A 20,413-nucleotide genomic window follows, 5' to 3' on the forward strand; every position below is an offset into this window, starting at 1 on the left:
CTCAAAATTTTTGTTAGCCCATCATTCACTTCTGCCTGTTGAAGTGTGGTATGAGTGGAAATCCATCTAGTCTAAGTGTGACCTTGTCCGGGAGAGAAATACTATTTCCTGGTGGCGCAGACAGTCTGCTCTTGCATTTAATGCAGCAGTAGGGAGCTTCAGGAAAGAAAAGGAAAGCTGAAGGTATGACATCCTTAATCATCAGTAATGCATGTTTGCTTCTTTACCGAAATAGCAATTGAAGATTTAATGTGTGTGCTTTAGTGGATGGCACATTGTTCTTTACTACAAAGCTTGACAGTAATCCAGTACCTCTCAAAAGGGAAAATAAAATAATCATTGAAAGTGCTTGTCTAAACTGTTTGTATTTGCAGAAAAATGACCATGCTTTTACAGTGAACAAATGTCAGATTTTAATATTTAGATAAAGTGTGAGGGAAGTGATTTGGAATATGTATCTCGAAATGAAAAAGGCCAAACTAATCTCTCCATGATCCTGCTTAAATTTATGAAGAAATAGGCACCGCAGGAGTCTTTAGAAGCTGTGCAGACATTTTAATGCTGAAGTCACACAGGTGCCATTTTTTTTAGTTTCATATAGTGTGTGATAGGAAGACGTACCTCTGTATATATCCAAGCCTGAAAAATAAAAGCACAGTGCCTACTGGCTGCCCCGTGAGCGCTCGGTGCCTGATCACATGCAGTTTTCATAATATATAGGCTACGGATAATGATATGTAATCAGGAACAGGCCCTCCTTTCTCATCTCAGGGAACAGCTCTTGCTGTCTGTCCTTTTTTAGTGATTAATAATGCTGCCAAGCCTTTGCACTGCTCTCTGCTAAAGAATTGGCCATCGGAGAGTGGGACTCCTGGTTGCTCGAAGGACGAGGCGTGCAGTTCCTTGTAGCTCATCTAAGGCAAACACTTAAGAAGGGGTGAAAATGGAAATGGTGGGACACAATACCATCAGTCATCATCGGTTGTGGTATTTCAATCAGGGGCACATCCAGAGGAGGTCACTGGGGTTGCGGTACATGGGTATGGGAGAGCATGCTGGAAGCCACAGTGTTGTTCGGAAATAGGAGGCTTGGAGATCTGCGAACTGGATGGATGCTTGGAAGCAGAGCTTTGTTTTTTGTTGAAGGCAGGGAGCATTGAGTGGTCTTTTGGCTGCAGCAGCCCTTCTTGTGTGTCAATGGTCTCCGTTGGGAGCCCCAGAAGGGTGAGAACTGAACCTCGCCAAGACGCACAGCGGTTCCTGGTCAACAGAAATCCCCCTTCAGACACTCAGAGCACTCCAGCTGGCATAAATGGTGCACTTGAAGAAATAAATCATCTGTTCGGGTTAATCTTCCTATAAGCACACTCTCAAGTACACATAAAGAGCATGAGGAAGAGACTTCTGGAGACTTTTTCTCTTCCCCATCAGTGTGGTATTTGAGAAGAGAGGCTTTTGCTGGGGTACAGTCATACAAAAGGATAAATTTTAATCTTAGCCTGTGTGCCTTGAAGTTGCTTGTTAAGTATTCAGTCCGATAAGATCATAATTGTCAATAGCAGGTTTTTATTATTATGATAACTGCTTTTTGTTAAATCTGCTTTTTTGCATTTTCCCTAGAAGTTGATAAACCTATTCATCCTTTTGTTCCTCTTTAGATTTAAGCAAAGCAATATAGATTTGGGGAAATCAAGAAATGCCTATAGTTCTGCAAGAGCCAGTTAAAAAGAATCCAAGTACTATACACCTTATCTTATTTTTGTAATTTTGAAATGAAAAAAAAATCAATTTTCTCTGCCTCTTTCAAGGCTTTTCTTTTGTTGGGTTATCCTCTCACTTTAAATATTGCCAAAGATAGTAAATACTGGCTCTTCCAAAACGATTAAATCTTCCTGCCTTACTGTTCTGATTCCCTAGTGAAAATTGGTGGATGTCGTATAAGGAGGTCAAATAGGTAACTTTGGATCAATGTTTCTCTAAAAATAGATGTACATCATTCCTCACTAGGTGTCATGAGCACTGAACTGTGCAAAGCGTTTTGCACTGCTGTATTATCTTTCATCAAAGTACTTCTAAGTATTATGTGAACTTTTAGTCTAGTTTTTTGATTTGCTAGTTTTGCAGCTGCCGTTATGTTACGAACAAGGACAATAAGATATTTATTTTCTTTTCTCCTTTACAGTTGCTTCCTGTCTTTGCTCCTGGTGGCAGCTGTGGTTTGGAAGATTAAACAAAGTTGCTGGGCATCACGAAGAAGAGAGGTTAAAATGACAAATTCGAATGCTATCTCTTAAATGGCTTTTTTATAGTTCTCTTGTATTTTTTTGTATATGCATAGTATTAACCTTCAGTTAAGGATAAGCTCCACTAATCTATAAATGCTTCTGTTTAGGCATTGATAATAGTGTACTTTCTATTACAGTTTCAGTGACAAATGGTTCTATTTCCTGATGGTGCAACTTCTATGAAGCACAAAAAGTAGGGGTGAATACCCTGTGTTCCCAGAACTCAGGTTCTAGACAGTATAAATACAAAACCACAGCGAATTAGGAGACTCATTATTTAGATCTGTTTTCAAAAAAGAAATACCTGTTGCAGTGCTAACCATATTAGCTCACGCATTCTTCTTTTCACCTAGCTGTGGACCAGCTTCCTAACTTTCTTGTGTTTGCAGTGTATAAAAAATTCATGCTATAACCCCCCCAAATATTGTTCTTCCTTGATCATTCCTGGTGTATTTGGTGATTTTTTTTCACCACCATTTTTCCTTCTCAGCTGTCATTGCACATCACACCCTGAGCTTTTAGGGGGATCAAGATAGGACAGCCAACAAGTTGTGGCTCAGTAACGTAAAGAATGTGTCCTTCTTTCTAATTTTTTAAGCACAAATTCAGAAATGAATAGTAGAGCGAGCCACGTTTGTAGAGAAGCAAGTCCTGTGTGCTGCAAGGCAGATGACCGTACCACATTCCTGGGGTTTTCATGCTGTGGCAGGCACTAAAGCCATGTAAGGCAGAGCCCTGTATCATGTGCAAATAAAGCCAAGGTTAGGCTGGGCTGAGCGTGGCTGGGATTATTTTTAGCTTTGCCTTGTGCTGTTTTCTTGTATGCAAAATGAGAGTAGCCAGACTTCATTCAAGTGACTCCATGTGCAATTTCTAAACATAGTTGTCTGTATCTTATCACCCAAGATGAGTTATCTTTCCCAAGGGGAGAAACACAACATACCCCAAAATCCAAAAGCAAGGAGTATAATCTTCCCATTGCCATAATTTTACCTCCCAGCCGATCTGCTGGGATGAAGCTCTTGGCAGCTGTAAGCACCCACGTGTACAACTGTTTTATTCAAGGGCGTTTTGTCCGTACGTAGTAGTTGATCAAGAAGATTCTCGGGATTAATTTCTACAGAAATGAAGTCCTGTGCAAGTGCCCGTTTCTTGCATATCTTCAAAAATCTGTGTATCTGGTTTTACTTTCCAATGCAGTAGTCAGAATAGCATAAAATAACTCAATCTGTGGATCTTATTTCCTGTAAGAAAGCAGGATGATGTCTGATAACTCTTCTCCCCTTCTTGCTCTTTCTGCTTCAGATAATTTTGCTCTTCCTAGTGAACTAAAATGCATAATCTAACCAGTGTTTTCAAACAGATAACCCTTCATCTTGGAAATAATCTAAGTCTTCGAGGCTTTTTGTATTCTCTGAAGGTAGATAAATTTTGACTACCATGGCTATTATTTTCTTTCTCACTCTTGGCAAGAAAGTAAGATGGAGTCAGCATAATGTTTTCTGCTGGCTCCCGAGGTTAAATGTTATCAAGGAATGCGTGAGAAAAATAGATTGAGAAATAAATACTGTGCTTTTGAGCTCGGTTAAGATATTTTAACAGTGGCCTAAATAAAAAATTTCTCTATAAATTACTTCGAGTCTGATACGTCTTTTAAGAAAAAAATCTGGAGTGCTAACAGGGTACTGGCATGTTCTAGTTTATTTAAACTCGGTTTGCATGTGTGGCTATTTGAGAGGCAGCTCACCAGTACGTTCTTTTTCTGGCAGATTCCTGTCTGGTGCCATTATCTGTCTTGCTCCTTCTTTACATCCAGTCAATCTATCTTGCAGTTCATAGGTCTCCCTTATTGCATTCCTCTGTTGTTGGAAGTAGTTGTAAACTTGAGGAAACTTTTAAATTTTTACCGTGCCATCAATTAAAGAAAATAATAAAGACTGCCTCCAGAAATGAAAAAGATCTTTGACTTTTTGGTAGTATCTAAGACGATTTTATAGCTCACAGTGTTCTTTTAACACAGACTCTCAATAAATCCCATCACGGCTCCCTTTAAACATTAGTAGTTAAAATAACAATTAACAGCAGTTAGCTACACTGCAAGTTTTAAGTGTACACAAGTTTGCCACTCTGTTCTAAGGATGGTCTTGAAGCATGTGATTTTTAGGTTTGCCATTTCTCCTTCATTTGGAAGTGCCTGCTTTCCTTGTTCTGTTTACCCTTACAGGAACCTTGGGATACAGAGTTTGCAGACTGGCATAGGGGAAACAAATTTTCATAGAATCATCTGAATGGCTTGGGTTGGAAGGGACCTTAAAGACCATCCAGGTCCAACCCCCTGCTATGGGCAGGGACCGCTGCCCCCAGCCCCATCCAGCCTGGCCTTGGGCACTGCCAGGGATGGGGCAGCCACAGCTCCTCGAGGTGGCCTGGGCAGGGCCTCACCACCCTCATAGCAAAGAATTTCTGCTTTATATCTAACCTAAATCTGTCCTCTTTTAGTTTAAAACCATTCTCTCTTGTCCTATCACTCTATGCCTGTGTAAAAAGTTGCTCTTCATCTCTTTTATAAGCCCCTTCAAGTACTGAAAGGCTGCAGTGAGATCTCGTTGGAGCCTTCTCCAGGGTGAACATCCTGAGCTCTCTCAGCCTTTCTTCCTAGGAGAGGTGCTCCAGCCCTCTGATAATCCTTCTCTCAGTGAGTTCTTCTCCCAGTCTGTACTCTCGTCTGTGATTGCCCCAATGCTCATGCAGCACCTGGCACTTGTTGAACCTCATTCAGTTCATATAGACCCACTTCTCAAGCTTCTCCAGGTCCCTTTGGATGGCATCCCTTCCTTCTGGTGTATCAACTGCACCACTCAGCTTGCTGTCATCTGCAAACTTGGTGAGGGTGCACTTGATCACGTTGTCTATGTCATTGATAAAGATATTAAGCAGTCTGTCCCAAGATGGACCCCGAGGGACACCACTCATCACCTGTCTCCACCTGGACATAGAGCCATTGACCACAGCTCCCTCGTCAACTGATGCGGTCACTCCATCACAGAAGGCCACCAGATTGGTCAGGCACGATTTGCCCTTGGTGAAACTCTCGGATCACTTCCTTCCCTTGCACGTGCCTTGACATTGCTTCCAGGAGGATCTGTTTCATGATCTTTCCGGACACAGAGGTGAGGCTCACCAGTCTGTAGTTCCCTGGGTCCTCCTTTCTACCCTTTTTAAAAACAGGAGTGATGTTTCCCTTTTTCCAGTCGCCAGGGATTTTACCTGACTTCCAGAACTTTTCAAGTATGATGGAGTGTGGCTTGGCGACTACATCAACCAGTTCCCTCAGGACCCTGGGATGCATGGCATCGGGCACCATAGACTTCCACCTGTTCAGTTTTGTCAGGTGGTCTTGAACTTACTCTTCTCGTATAGTGGGAGGGACTTGGCTCCCCCAGCTCCTGCGTAGAGATTCAGGGACTCATTTTGTTTAATTACTTTTTTTTTTTCCTCCCTGCATAAAGTGCTGACACAGTTGGAGACCACCTCTTCCACCACCTCCTGCTATGCTACTATTTAGAGGCTGGTCAAAGGGAAAGGTGATTAAGCAGCAGTGGCAGGACACCCAATTCAGACAAGGTATTCTAAATTTTCTCTTAATATATATAGGCTCGTAGACTCATTTTCATTGGAAAAGAGCTTCAAGATCACCAAGTCCAACTATCAGCCTGACCTACTGCATCCTATCACTAACAGATGTCCCTGAGTGCCACATCCACCCATCTCTTGAACGCCTCCAGGGCTGGGCACTCCACCACTTCCCTGGGCAGCCCATTCCAATGCTTGATCACCCTCCCCATGAAAAAATTCTGTGTCATGTCCAATCTAAACCTCCCCTGGTGCAACTTGAGGGAGTTTCTTTGTGTCCGATTACTTGTCACCTGAGAAAAGAGACCAACACCCTCGTTGCTGCAACCTCCTTTCAGGTTGTTGTAGAGAGCAGTGAGGTCTCTTCTCAGTTTTCTCTTCTCCAGACTAAACAGCCCCAATTCTCCCAGCTGAGCCTCGTGTGTCCTGTTTTCTGATTCCTTCACAAGCTTCATTGCTCTTCTCTCCACACAGTTGAGCAACTCAGCGGGGCCCAAAACTGAACCATGGTACTCGAGGTGTGGTCTCACGAGTGCCATGTACAAGGGGAAGGGGACAAGCACTTCCCCAGTCCTGCTGACCACGCTATTTCTGATAGAAACCAGGATGTCGTTGGCCTTCTTGTCCACCTGGGCACACTGCTGGCTCATGTTCAGCCAGCTCTCATGTGTTACCAGTTCTCATCCAGCACCCCCAGGTCCTTTTCTCCCAGGCAACTTTCCAGACACTCTTCCCTGAGCCTGTACTGCTGCATGGGGTGGTTAGGACCCAAGCTGAATGTTGTGCACTTGGACTCAGCCCACCTATGAATCCTCTCCAGAACCCTCTGCAGACCCTTCATACTCTCAAGTAGATCTACACTACTGGCCAACTTCATATCTTCTGAGAACTCGGTAAGGGTGCACTCAATTCTCTCATCCAGATCATTGATAGAAACGTGAAACAAAACTGTCCCCAAGACTGAGCCCTGAAAATGCTGCTGGTGACCAGCCCTCAGCTGGACTGAATCCCAATTTCTGTGACTCTTTGAGCCTGGCCAGCCAGCCAGTGCTTCAGCCAGCCAGTGCTTCACCCAGCAAACAGCAGATCCGTCCAAGCCCCATGCAGGACAACACAGAGGGAAACGGCGTCAAATGCTTTATTAAAATCCACAAGGACAACATCCTTAGCCTTTCTCTCTTCTATTAAGCTGGGCACCTTGTCGTAGAAGGAGATTGGGCTACTCAGGCAGGACCTGCCCTTCATAAGTCCGTGCTGGCTGCTTCTGATTGCTCAATTGTGCTGCGTGGTGCACTGCAGCCCTGGCAGGAAATAGTTCTCCAATTTTGACTATATTTTTAGAAGTGGTCAAGTTACGTATACCCGTCTCCCATGGCTTGTGCCATAGTAATTTTGTGCTGCTTCTCTAATCTTAACCCTAAAGGAAGTAGAATATAATGAAATCTGAAGGTAATTCCCAACTATCAATCACTTCTGCTTCCAATATAAACATCGCTAGTGCCCAACTTCTTATCATAGTGCTGGGTGAAAAGTAGATAACTGAAGCTTAATCCAAGATATATATAGGGCAAAAAAAGAGTATTTTGAAAGATATAGTGGCCAAAATTAGTCCTGCAGTATTGCTTGGAAGATATGCTGGGAGAAGTTATACAGCTGTCTATGAGGTTAGTGGAACAGGGCAGGGAAAATTTATATCAGCATCATTTGGTTGCAACTACATTTGCGTTATTCCCTCCTGAGAAAGCGATGTACTACAAATCCAGAATCTGCTACAGGATCTTATAAAATATATAAGATTATCCTTACTTCTTTTTTTTTTCTTTCTGCAGCTAATCCTCTTTGACCAGCTGCTTGCACATGTCAGTGCTGATGTTCCTCAACCTCACGGCTAAAAGGCCTTTTGGGTGGGCAAGCATAGCGTAGCAAATGTATAGTTCTGGGAAAATGAGTTTGGAGCACTGAGCAAAAGTTCAGGTCTTGGAGAGTATAAAACCTGACCTGAAGTAAAAATGGGAACAAATTGTGTCTTATCAGGCAGGGAGGAGATGGGATAGTAAATTGTGCTCCTGTGAGCACCAAGTTTAAATATCTTCAGACATCTTAAAGAGGGAGAATGGAAATAAAAAGGCAGCTTTTATAGGAGGCTTAGGATGAAGTGAATGACATTAGGAAATAGGGATAGGATACCTTTCTGTTTTGTCTCTGGAAAATGGCATGTTAAATGTGTCAAGGTGTTCATAGAGAATAATGCACGAAGTAGGAGTGCAGCATTAGAAATGTAACATGCCCATCTGCTGTCTTGAATTTTCTGCCTATTGTTTCATCTTAGCAGCCAAATCTTATCCTCTTCACCCTTGGGCTGTTTTCTGCTGCTCCACTTTGGGCAAGAAATAGCTCCTGTTAACATTTCCAGCGAAAGGAGCGTGGAGAACAACTTGGCCAACCCAGCGCAGCTGTCTGCGTGAGGGTCAGCTGTGTAGTTCTCCATGCCCCCCTGGGATGTGGTGGGAGCATCAACACCAAGTACACACAGAGATAACTAAATTTAGCTGTCTAGAGCCCAATTCTACCCTAAACGTACATAAAATGCTCTACATTTTGCCTCCTTTCTTGCCAAGACTATCCAGGACTGAACGTTTTTATTCTGTGTGCACTACCCAACGTATTCAGGATGGGTTTCGTGTATTGATTTACTGCAGGGATTATCCTTCTTCCTGACTTCGTTCCTGAAACCTTTTGCACCCCAAGTGTCTTCAAAATGTAGCAGTGCTTCTGTTTTCACTAGTATCCTCTGCTGTAACATCTGTGAACACTGAATGCCATTTAGGCAGACTGATTTCTGTATGCATTTTCACAGCTAAGACTTTCCAGAGAATGTGCGCTGTGTGTTATTTATTGTCCTGCCTCTGTTGCAGTCTGCTTCCAGCTCTCATCTGTTAGCATTTCATTCATCTCATGTCTTGTCTAGTAGAGTGTGATTTAGGGTATCCTTTGTCAAAGAAAAGGATTCAGGATTGGAATATTTTCAAACTCTAACTGGAAATCAGGATCTTCATCACTGCCTAGACTTTCTGATATCAGTCCTGTGCTGGAACATGAAAAGGTCAGGCTATAAATATGCCTACATTGGGCAGTGGGCCATCACAGGCACTTTGTAGGGCATGTGAGAAACAAAATGCGCTGGTGATGAGCTTTGCTGCTGTATTCATCGAGCTCCCGGCAGCCGTTTGACTTGTGGACCATCTTGTTCGATAGCACCGACAGTGCTGTTCAGTGTCTGTCAGCTCGGAATAACACATGAACTCGGTGGTGGAGGCTGTAGATGAAACACAGATTGGAGGAGTGAGGAATCATGACAAGCAGATAACTTCTGCGGAGGTCTAGATTGCGTGGTCAGCACGCTCGGCTGTCGTATTACGGCGTCAAATGTAACTCTGTATGCAATCTCTTTTTCAACAGTTGCAGGAGATTTACTTCCCAGATTATCAGTATCCTGGAAAATAGGCTGAAGTGATGGTGGTGGTGGTGGTGATTTAACAGCTGTGTGTAAATTCCCAGTTCCTGCATTATAAAGTAATAAACTAAGAGCATACAGTTCATATTTTCTGTAGCTGGTTGTTAGTGGAGCGTGTCCACTCTGGTTTCAGCAATAGCCTGGGTGTTGCAGATGGTTTGGAAAAACACTGCAAGATTCATTTGTTATCTGAAAGATAAGTGAGAGACTAAAGTGTCAGAAATTACTCATTCTGTCCAAGGGAAAACATATTGAGATTTGATGATGCGAGTGTCTGTGAAAAAGAATCATGGAAGAATCACAACGGGACGAGGCTCTTCTAAAATATCAGCCAAAGGCACAACACCCAGTATCTGCAACTGGGGATAAAAGAGATGAAAGCTGCTTTGTTTTTCTGCTGGGTTTAGTGGCAAGAGTAGCAACGCCAGCCATTTGTTTTGTCTGAAATCAGACTACGAGTGCTGTTGGAAGGATCTTTTCTGGGTCAATCCAAATCATGTGGTTGTGGAAACCACGTGGTGACATTCGGCGGCTCGTACTACGCAGGAGGTCAGATGAAATAATCGTAACTCTTTCTGCTACCCCCGAATTTAAAATCTATGAATGGGGACCAACTCACAGAGGCTGTAGGCTTTTTCCAAAATACAAGTGCTGAGTGCTCTCTGCAGCGATCTGTGCGTCTTTGGCCACCAACTGAAGGAAATTACAGCAAAGGGAAGGGATGCCCTGAAGAGGAAAACCAGCCTTAAATATGAATGTTGACAAGAGATTCCAGCTCAGGGGGAATTTGATGGTCTGGTTTTGTTTAAACGTGCTGCTGTCACTTCTGTGCCTAACTGAGCTCGTGTCCGGTTGAACTTGCAGATGGCCAGTTATGGATGGATTTGTAGCTTTAATGTGTCTGTGCTGGATGCCACCATGTCATGGTGACAATCATATGCATGACAGCACCCAGCCCAACACTTGTCATGTAGACTTCTTAGGTGTGCTGCTAGAGATTTAAAAAAGAAGCTGGAATTGTTTTTAGTATGTCCTAAAAAAAGCTGGTGGACAGGATTTGAGATGGTGGTGTGATAGTCTAGCTTCAGGAGGGCTTAGCATCATTAAAAAACAAACAAAAACCCACAAAACAATTGTATGTATATCGAATCTATTGTTATTTCAGACTCCGAGGTCTGTCTCTGATGATAGGAATCAGTGGTACAGGTATCTAATTTAGCGATTTGGAAAACTCGGGGAGAGAGGCAGTGTTGTGTAATTATGCTGGAAGAGCTCTAGTCAATCAAAGGTGTGCTCTGCTATGGTGTAATTATCTAGTGTTGGTGTATATCCCAGTCTGCACGGACTATATGCTTTTGGTCTTTTCAGAAGAAATGGTATCTTATTCTTATTAAAGGTCAGCTTTAATGTGCCCTCCTACTGGGCATGATTATGATAAATAACTTCCTTATCTTAATCAGCCCTGGATTAAATATGTTCTGTTATTTCAGCATGAGGCAACTTCCCAGCAGCTTTGCTTTCTGGTTTGTTAGAGTTTTGAAGTGTGGAAATGCCTGTTGAGAAGCATTTTAACATTAATTCTCTCCTCCTCTCTCTTTCAACGTAGCCAGCAAAGTCAGTTACAAAACTAATTAGCTAACATTAATATGTGCACTGCTCTAGGGGCTTAAAAACTTAATTTTCAGTGATGATGGAAGCATCAAAGAAAATTGTTTGTTTGTTGACTTACATGGTAGTTAATGTAATTGTAGCTAAACGCTTTAAATCACTTACTTATGAAACAATGTGGTCCTCTTCGTGGAATATTTATTTCTTACATCTTTTGTGCCTTTCCTGATGCCCCTTTTTATTTTGTAGGTAACTCCATTGATTTCTCCCCTTTCCCCCAAGGTTACTAAGGAACTATAACATAAAGCAAAGGTTCCCACAACGGGATATATACAAAATAATGTATTTAAAATAAGCATTACTTCAAAATAACGCATGAGCACCTGTCGGTGCGAACTGCATAGAAGTGCAGCTCTGTCCTGCCGCTGTTGCCACCAGGATTGGCACCTTCTCCAAAGGCCCTTGGGAACCCCAGGAGGGGGAGATCCCCTTCGAATACAGGCTGTGGGAGCCCACGAGCTGCAATTTTGGGAGATGTCATTACAGGAGAGCTCTGGGACAGATTCTCAAGACAAGGTTTTCTAGGTTAGTCATGCAGCAGTGTCTGCAAATAGGTAGTTAATTTGGGACAAATGGGACAAGCCACTTTCTGAATTCAAATGAAGCCCGAGTTCCTGCATGTTTTGGATGTCTGTAAGCACAAAAGCCTGTCTACCAGTCCAGCCAGTCTGCCCAGTATGCTTTGGAATGAAGGGAGCACAGCCTGTCCTCTGACCTCAACAAAATCACCGTGACTTAGGTTGGCGAGTTACCAGGTCAGAATTAATAAGCCTTGCTGGGAGAATTTTGTTACCCTTTGCTTACATATCCTCAGCGTACGCAGCGAGACCTTTTGGTGTTTGATTAGATTGCATTTTGCACGTTGTGCAGAGCCTTGGAGGGAACGGGTAAGGGGACTGACTCGATCGAGTAACTTTGCAGAACTGATGCAGTTAAAAAGGTTGGTCGGGAAGGAGGAGACAGCCTTGTTCTGCTTCTGTCACCCTCTGTTTAGCCTTGATCGGGAGGGGATGACCAGGGCTGCTAAATCTGCATTGGAGAACGGCACCTTCAGCATCCTGCATGGCAGAGCTGCACTTCTCAGCATGATGCAGGAAAATCCCAAATATTTTTTTCTGCCCCAATTCTCCTTTTTCTTCTAAATGTCTTAAACAACAAGAGTACAAATCAGTTTCTGTCCTTATCTTCTTCATCTGTTTCCTCTCTCCATGATGCTGGAGCTGTTACTTTCGTAAGACTTACTGCTGGTTGTGAGGTCTTTGGGTTTCAGCCCGCTGGACCATTTTATCTTTGCAATACAGATAGGGTAACGGTTCAAAACACAACACAAATTTCAGGGTGCCCTGGCTTTTGAAGCTGGCTGTGGACAGCCTGGAGGATATGGCTGCTGATTGTGCTCATTCGTAACCAAGCGGAGCTTGATGTTTTCCGTGGTGGGACAGAAATACAGCAGTAGAGATGCCTGTGGTTCTGCAGGAGGTCGTCATTGCTTTAGCTCTGCAGCACCACCCCAGATTCATTGCAGCCTGGGAGGTTGTAATACGAATCCTCGAAGGAGGATCTTTAGTCGTACTCTTGTCAGCAAGGTAAAGGACCACGTAGCTTGCTCTGCTGAAATATCTTCAGCAAAAGTGCCTCTGAAACCCAACCGGATGCACGGAGTAGCTGAACTGCTAAAACCAACAAGCTATAGGTACCGAAGGTAGAGAAGGCTCAGAGTTTCAGAAAGATTTGAAGGATTAGATCCACAAATTTTGGGGAAAAGAAAAAAACTATGAAAGAAACTATTGCTCTTTCCTGGATCCCATTTTTAAAGCCACCTCTTTCAACCACAGGATGGAGTATCGGTGCCACATGTTCCGCTGATACCTCTGCAGCATTTTGTCCTGAGTCCTGAATCCGTCCTGTCTGCTGGAAATACTTTGCTTCCTTTCCCATGAGATCCTGCTTGCTTTGCTTTTACTCTCCCTTAAACCAAGAGCTCATCTGTGCCCGTTGTTCACTTTGCACACCCATGGGTTTTCCGTTCTGGAGCTTCCATTTTTTTCCTTTCTCGGTTGAAAATTGAGATGAAACTCGTGTAAAAACCCGCCTTTGTTACAAGTTATAGATGGCTGGTTTGGATAGCTTTTAAAATCCATGCTTTATAAGGAGCAAATAAAATCCAAAACGCGTGCCCCTCTTCTGGAAAACCTGGCATCCTTTCACGCCTGACAATACCGGAGCCCGATCCTGAAAGGTACCAGAGCCCTGTGCTCATAAAAGAGGCTCCACAGGGGGCAATTGCTGAGATTAATGGTAGCAGGACAGTTATACAGAAACCAGTGACTGCTTTATTACTGTAAATAAAATGTTCAGGCTTTTCCTGTCAGAAAACACAGCACAGGTTATATTAGTCAATTAACCTGGTAACCCGGGTGGCTGTTTTTCTTTTGCATGAGTAGCTGTGCTGCTGTACAGAGGGAACGGTTTCCCTGTACCCTCGGGTGCAGTGCTCCTGTCAGTCACCCGCTTCATCGTGGATTAACTCCATGGGTATGAACATAAAGGACTACTGGGATGAAGCTCTTCTTTCCACGAAAAAAATCCATGCAGATGAAAGTTGTACAGGTTCTCATTTTAAGTTTGTGCTTCCTTCAGTATTAAACGTCCACAGTGTGTTCCTGTACACGCTTTTTAATGTGTTTTTATTAGAAGCCTGTCAAATGTTTTGCCTTTAAGATCCTCTTCAGACCAAGGTGATTGAAAAATATTCCCAGGTTGTCCTATTAATTGTATGATCTAGAAACCAAAGCTTTGCTTGGAAGTTTATTCAGGTTAATTATTCTAAAACTCAGAAAGCAAATGATCAGGAATGGTGGTGAGGCAGGTTAGGGGGTATCTTGACATTACCTGCTGCTGATTTCTAATGACATACTCCGCATCTTGACTAGGGAAGTGCCACAATTTCTCCTTTGCAACGTAACAACACATTTTAATTAAAATTTTGATACACCAAGCAAATATTGAAGGATCTATTCTTGCGTAGGTTAAACACGCAATCGTATGCCTTGGGGGAAAGAGTGACATTCTGGTTCCAGAGCAATTATTTCTCAAATTTGTTCTTAATTTTCAGGGAATTGGTTTTGTAACATGGCTTTTGCTACACAAGAAAGCAGCGTTAGGGGAAGGATATTCTCCCTGAGGCTTTTGCTGGTTTGGTGACAGTCTGGACCTTTGGTTTTACCAGGTTTGGCCACCGTTGTGCTGAGCGGCAGCTGGCTTTGGGGCAGCCCTGAAACAGATGACTCTCCTTCTCCAGTTCAGAAAATGCAAGCAGGAATATTGCTGTCAGCACCGCTTTTCCCATTGCTCACTCGGAGGCAGCTCAGCTTTCGCAGCCCTGCCCGGGGTTTTATTTCCTGACGCTACTGTCGACTTCAATAGGAGTCATGTTGCCAAATTGCACATTTGCCTTAGTAAACTGAACTTCCTTCAAAAGAGCTAATAGCTTTCAGTTCGTAAGTCTCCTGGACATCTTCATCAGGACAGCTTGTTCTTTGGTTTTATAGCTATTAAACAAAGCGCTTTATGATAGCTGAAGGGGACAATTGCAGGAACAACAACCCAGCAATCTGTTTCACACTTGCTTTAGTCTGCAATCTGCTGGTGTGCTTTAAATATTCGAAAACTCCTCGACTTCTTTTACCCAAGTGTGAGGTCCGCACAAGTTTGCTTGCAAATACTTAGTACAGCTCCATTTGTGTGAATTTATTGGGTTTTTTCTTTTCGATTGTGACAGTATCTACAATCTGCTCTGATGGGCTTTGCTTCTCTTGGTCTTCCAGAGACCAGTGTCCTCTTCTGCCGTGCTGGGTGTGTGCAATGCAGCATCCATGGGTCACCGGGGGCACAGTGCCTTTGGTGGTGGTTTCTTTAGTGCTATAAATGATCAGTTAGGGCTTGAAGCATCAAATCACCCAAGCTTAAAGGGGGACTGAGGATGGTGGTAGTATACAAGGCATTTGGGAGAGCCTCAATCCACCTTACGAATAGAATATAACTAGTGCTGCTGCAGCTCTGTAGTAATGCTAATTGCATAATGCTGCAAACAACAGGTGGGGTTAGGCACTTTGCTGTGCTTAAGGGTGAGACTGCTGGTTTTTACAAGCTATACAAGGTATACGTCTCTCCCCTTATTAAAAAGGGGCACTGAGACACATCATATCCATTGCTTCTGGGAATTAGGGTCGTGGCTTCTGCATCCAGTTACTGGTGGTGTAGCTCGCTGCTGGTGTAGGGGATTAGCAGCCGAAACCAAGCAGGAGCGTGTGTCCACAGCTCGGCTCCAACTGAAATGCTGTTTCCAGCCCTATAGGAAACGTTGTTTTTCCTTAAGAAAAGGGAGCTGCATCAGAGTGCTTAAAACTGCTTAAGAGCACAATAAAAGATGTCTTGTGTTGTGAAGGCTTGCAGGGATTTGCTCAGGAAAATGTTTTCTATTGGAATAAAACATACTGCAGCAAGGACGTATTTGTCATTTGATACATTTGCTATGTTTAGAAAAGAAACAAACAGAAATAATTATTCAATAGCCACCTGACAACATTTTGCTAGTGCTGTTCGAAGAAACGTCAGATTCTTTCTTACAGTTGTTATGGACTGCTGCTAGTTTAATTTTAAAATGGTTCCCGCAAATCTTATGGAATCCTCCTATGCTCCAGACAGGTACAAACAGCTAGAGGATCACAGCTTGAAAAGGAATTAGCTGCTTTACGGTAACTTAAGTTGATGGGTTTTCCTTCGCAAGCAAGTCAGGCTAAGACGGTGCTGTACAGCTTTACTTGCAATGACTTGTTAAACTGTAGTAACGTGAATATTTACAATTATCTGTGCCCTTAATCCTGTTAAAACACCAGGAGGTTATTTTTCCGTATTCATTGATATCCCTTTGCATTGGGCAGAACCTCTCAGATGCGTGGTTTTTCATCTTTGTGTTGGAACAATAAAATAATAATAATATTTTTCTGTTTATTAAATTAGCAACTACTCCGTGAGATGCAACAGATGGCAAGTCGCCCCTTCGCCTCCATCAACGTTGCCTTAGAAACAGATGAAGAACCGCCAGATCTCATTGGGGGAAGCATAAAGGTGAGAGCTGGTGCTTTAGGGTGGTCCTCACCATACTTAATCGTGGATACTTGTTTTAAACTGTGGTTAATGCAATAATCCAAAAATCTCCATTTGTTAGATATCTATGAAAAACATATAAGTCTCTGAGGGCCAAAAGATCTCGTTTTCGTTTGATTTTATACCTTCAGGTCTATGTTTACAACTTTTGGGCTGGTTTAGCTAAGAGCTATGCTGTTTGTAGTGTATGAGATTTTGTGTTTGCCTTGTTAGTTTTTATGCCTCGTAATAGAGAAGAATGCGGTTTTACACGGTAGAACATTTGGCTAGAAATAGCTATAGGTACTGCAAATAGAAAGCATTTTTCTGCGATTTCTCAAATCAAACAGGAATATAATCATGTCTGTGTACTCTAATAGTATCAACATATTTCTAGCTATAAATACATTTTCAAATACATCTTGTGATACATAAATAGGAGTGTGGAGAAATCATTGTCTAAAACCTGCCTGGCATGTTCGTAGTCACAGCGCATTGTATTTTTAGGAAACGCAGGTTTAAAAGGAGACTAATAAATTAAAAGATCTTTTTTAATGTTATGCTTTCACTAGCAGACTTGTACTCGAAAAGTTAAGAACTTGAGAACATTGATATTTTTTTCCTCTGTCTAAAGTAGCCGTTGTATTTTATTCAGACTTCAGTTCTTTGAAGTTTTCATCATTAGTTCAGGCACAAAGTTTCTCACTTTCTGCTACTGTGGCAAGAAAGCAAGTAATCCTTTTCTATCAAAAATGTGTGCAATTCAAATATTATAAAGCACAGAAAAACAGTCTGACCCCAGAACCTCTGTTTGGTGGATATTCGTATTCAAATCTTGGCCTTAGCATCAGGAAATGCCACATTTAAGGTCACCTCTATAGCCTTAGCTCTTCTTTGCATACATGTGAACATAGTCTTTCATGGCAAGCTGCAGTACCTTTTCCACCTGGTTCTTGTCATGCAGCATGTTCTGAATGGAAGACTAGAAGAGAAAGATTCTCAATATATTGTTGTAGTTTCATTATTTGTCCTGGTTATTTACTGTATTTCATCCAAACCTTCTGTCCCAAGCTTTGAATGATTCCTGTGACTGCTCCATATTTGAGTACTTCATGAATTAATCATCACTACCTCTCTAAAGCTAGGGGTTTAGTGTCCCTGCTTTGCAGATAGGAACTTTCACAGGTAGTGAAAACAAAGTAAAATTTGCAAAGGCACTCAGTAATTTGGGGTAGTGGACTGACTGGGCACCTAAGCTGACCTGTGCCTGGGACTTCTCGTTGGAGGTCCGAGGTGACCATACTCCCTGTTGACGTTCGTTAGACTCCTGATCATTCGGTTTTAATTTGTTTGTATAACTTCTGTAGTTTTGTCCTGAGGATGATAGAGATTGGAAACCATTGGCCTCTGACAGCTCACCAAGACTTTGAAATACATGCCTGTAAAATTGGGCTGTCATCCAACATGTTAGAGCCTTTTATTCACTGCTTCATTGAAGAAGCTGTAGGATGCGTGTGGATGTTTCCATTGGGATGGAGGCATATTTGTGTGCTTGTTCGTGGTGCTGATGGTCTTGGGCTGCAGTCTGTCCGGGCATTTCCCTTCCCCTCTTTCCATTATTCACACTAATTTTGTAGAAATAAGCAAACTAAAAACACCTCCCCTATAGCATCAGGCCAGAACAAAACTGTCCTAAACTTTTTGATCTCTGACAAGTTCGTCCACGCTCAAAAAACTGCAGAGAAGATGCTAAACTTTGGATCTCTGCTGTTCTGATGTGTGCTATTTTTCTTCTTGTTCAGCTGGCAGTGCTTATTTCTTTTTCATATGAGCTTTTTGTTCTCTTGCTCCTCTTACCTCTCTGCTTTTTATTTTCTTCTCAGTTTCTTCTTTGATTAGAGGAATGCAAAAACCTCCTTTGAAGTGCATCCGCAGACAGGATTTTGTTTTTCTGGCACTAGCAGCTATATTTCCTTGCATTCCCATGTCTGCCGTCATCGTCCATGTCTCACTTGTCTGACCTCCTTGGGTTACTCAAGAAGGGATGGAGAAGCCAATTTTAAGCATAATAAGTAAGACTGTGGACAGATGGACATATGTCCCTTTTCAGACCCAGAAATTGTTACCAACTGCTAATTACCCTCTGTGCTGATAATTCAGCAAGGCGTGCAAATGCTTCTTAATCCATTGCAGACAAAAATGAAGCAGTCTAATTCAGGCAAATGGCACAAAGTGTGTGCGGCAACCAGAAGCCAAAGAGAGGACATGGGCTATTGTGCCAGCAGGTAACTCCATCTGCTGGAAGACCTACGTGCAGAATAAGGATGCTTTTCGATGACAAGGAGAGAAGCTAATTTTATTTATTTATTTATTTATTTATTTAATTAATTTTACCGATAGCTTGCAGAATTTATTTAGGGGATGAAAGCATGTATAAAAGTCTGGAGTGTTTCAGCAAAGTTGAAACTGAGAGGAAAGGAGAGGAGGTGCAGGAGACCTGTAGGTTGTGAGCAGCATGGGGAACGGTCCCTCTGAGGCTGCCTAACCTGCTGGATGCTGCGTATAAGTGCATTTTATTATAAGTGAAAAAGCAGTCTCGATATCTCTGAGGTCAACTTCAGTGTTTTTCTCTCATCCCTTTTCCGCCTGCATGTGGGAAAAACTTTTAGCAGGAGGGAGCTGCAGGAAGATGAGCTGGGTTGTTACAGAAATGTGGAACTGCATTTTTCTTTTCATTTTATCTGTTCTTTAATTATTAGCCAAGGAAGGAGTGGGAAGAAATGCTGTTAAGTTGTTGGACCATAAGCCGTTCTCCGGTTGCTCTGCCACTCGCGGTGTCAAACTTGGAGAGCTTTCGTTTTATACAAGAAATCCAGCCTTGCGTTATCAGGCACGCATTGATGTTTTCCTTTCCCCATGTGAATCAAAGCCTGTGGTTAATAATGTGTTTATTTGAGGGTTACAAAGTAGAATTGGAAAATGGGATGTCTTGTCTGCAAGAGATTAATTTCCTTTTCCATTGTACATAGCCAATTGGCAGCCAGTGTCAAGCTAGTTCCATCCTAAGCTAATGTTTTCCAGCTGGACAGTATTAGAACTGTGTTTTCAATTAGTATTTTTCCTGGGGTACTTAGAAGTAATAGAAAATGATTTACCTGCAGGGAAACTATTCATAATATAGTCTGCAGCTAGGCAACACGTAACTAGCTGCTTTGGTTTATTTCCCGCGCAACAAATACCCAGTGGATCACAAATCTACCACTAAATTTGCTTAGTTATTACAAAATCCATTGGCTTTTCTCTGCAGCTTTTCGTGCATTCTGAGGTGCTGCCTATTGTAATTTCTTCGATGAGTATTTAACATCCCTGGGTACCTAGGGCCAAATCTTGTAGCTCTCTGCAGTGATTTTTAGAAGACTGTTTCCTGTAAGAATTTGGAAAGTTTATAATTTTTACAGTGATTCCCAGGTATTTTTGAGTTGGTAACGGAATGAAGCTAACACTTGTAGATTCCCAAGAAAAGCACATAACAGCATAGCAAGCAAATGCTTAGCTTGAGCAAAACACCTGCAAGATCAACAAGAAAATTGTTTCATTAGGGAAGTTTATCCTTAAGTCAGACAGAATTGTCTTGGAAGCTTTCAGAGGCTTTGAAAAACACTCTCATAAAACAAAGCATTTGCCTGGTGGAGCTGAGCCGTGGAGCAGCCTTGCTGTGCTGTGTTTAGGGATGCGACGTGCAAAGCCAGTGCTTAGGGATGATTATCTTTGCATCCACGATCGACAGGCTGTCCGCATTTGTAGGTACCTAAATGGAGAGAAGTGTCGGTGAGCAAAATCCTGCTGAAGTTCATTTGGCATGTTCTGTACCTTCGTGCGGGTGTGCATTTAATTCTGCTGTGCTGGGCTTCTGAAGGCAAAATAGCTTCACTGCAAGTCCTTAATCAGACATCAGCTCTGGCTGACTCCATAAAAATAGCAGAAATTTGATGGAAAATAGCATCTTTCTCTAGTAATTAGTTTGTTTTGTTACAGAAGAGTGTTGTTAAGTGGTTTAAAGACTGCCAGAAGGTCCCATCTGTTCAAGAAGTACAGAGATGTAGTGGTGGGCTGATTTAGGAGCAGGCAGGGAATACCACAGATTTATATCCTCAGCCTACTTGTA

General features: G+C 42.5%; 1 protein-coding gene across 2 annotated transcripts in view; it reads left to right on the forward strand.

Moving 5' to 3' along the window:
- Window positions 1-20,413, forward strand: part of ATRN (attractin) — a 148,429-nt gene that overhangs the window by 113,608 nt on the left and 14,408 nt on the right. For both annotated transcript variants that reach the window (XM_040556762.1, XM_040556763.1), the window contains exons 26-27: window positions 2,183-2,261; window positions 16,123-16,230. In XM_040556762.1, the coding sequence (XP_040412696.1) occupies window positions 2,183-2,261; window positions 16,123-16,230 (187 nt within the window). The remainder of the gene's footprint in view (window positions 1-2,182; window positions 2,262-16,122; window positions 16,231-20,413) is intronic.

Source organism: Cygnus olor, chromosome 4 (assembly GCF_009769625.2).
Source record: "Cygnus olor isolate bCygOlo1 chromosome 4, bCygOlo1.pri.v2, whole genome shotgun sequence".
Lineage (NCBI taxonomy): Eukaryota > Metazoa > Chordata > Aves > Anseriformes > Anatidae > Cygnus > Cygnus olor.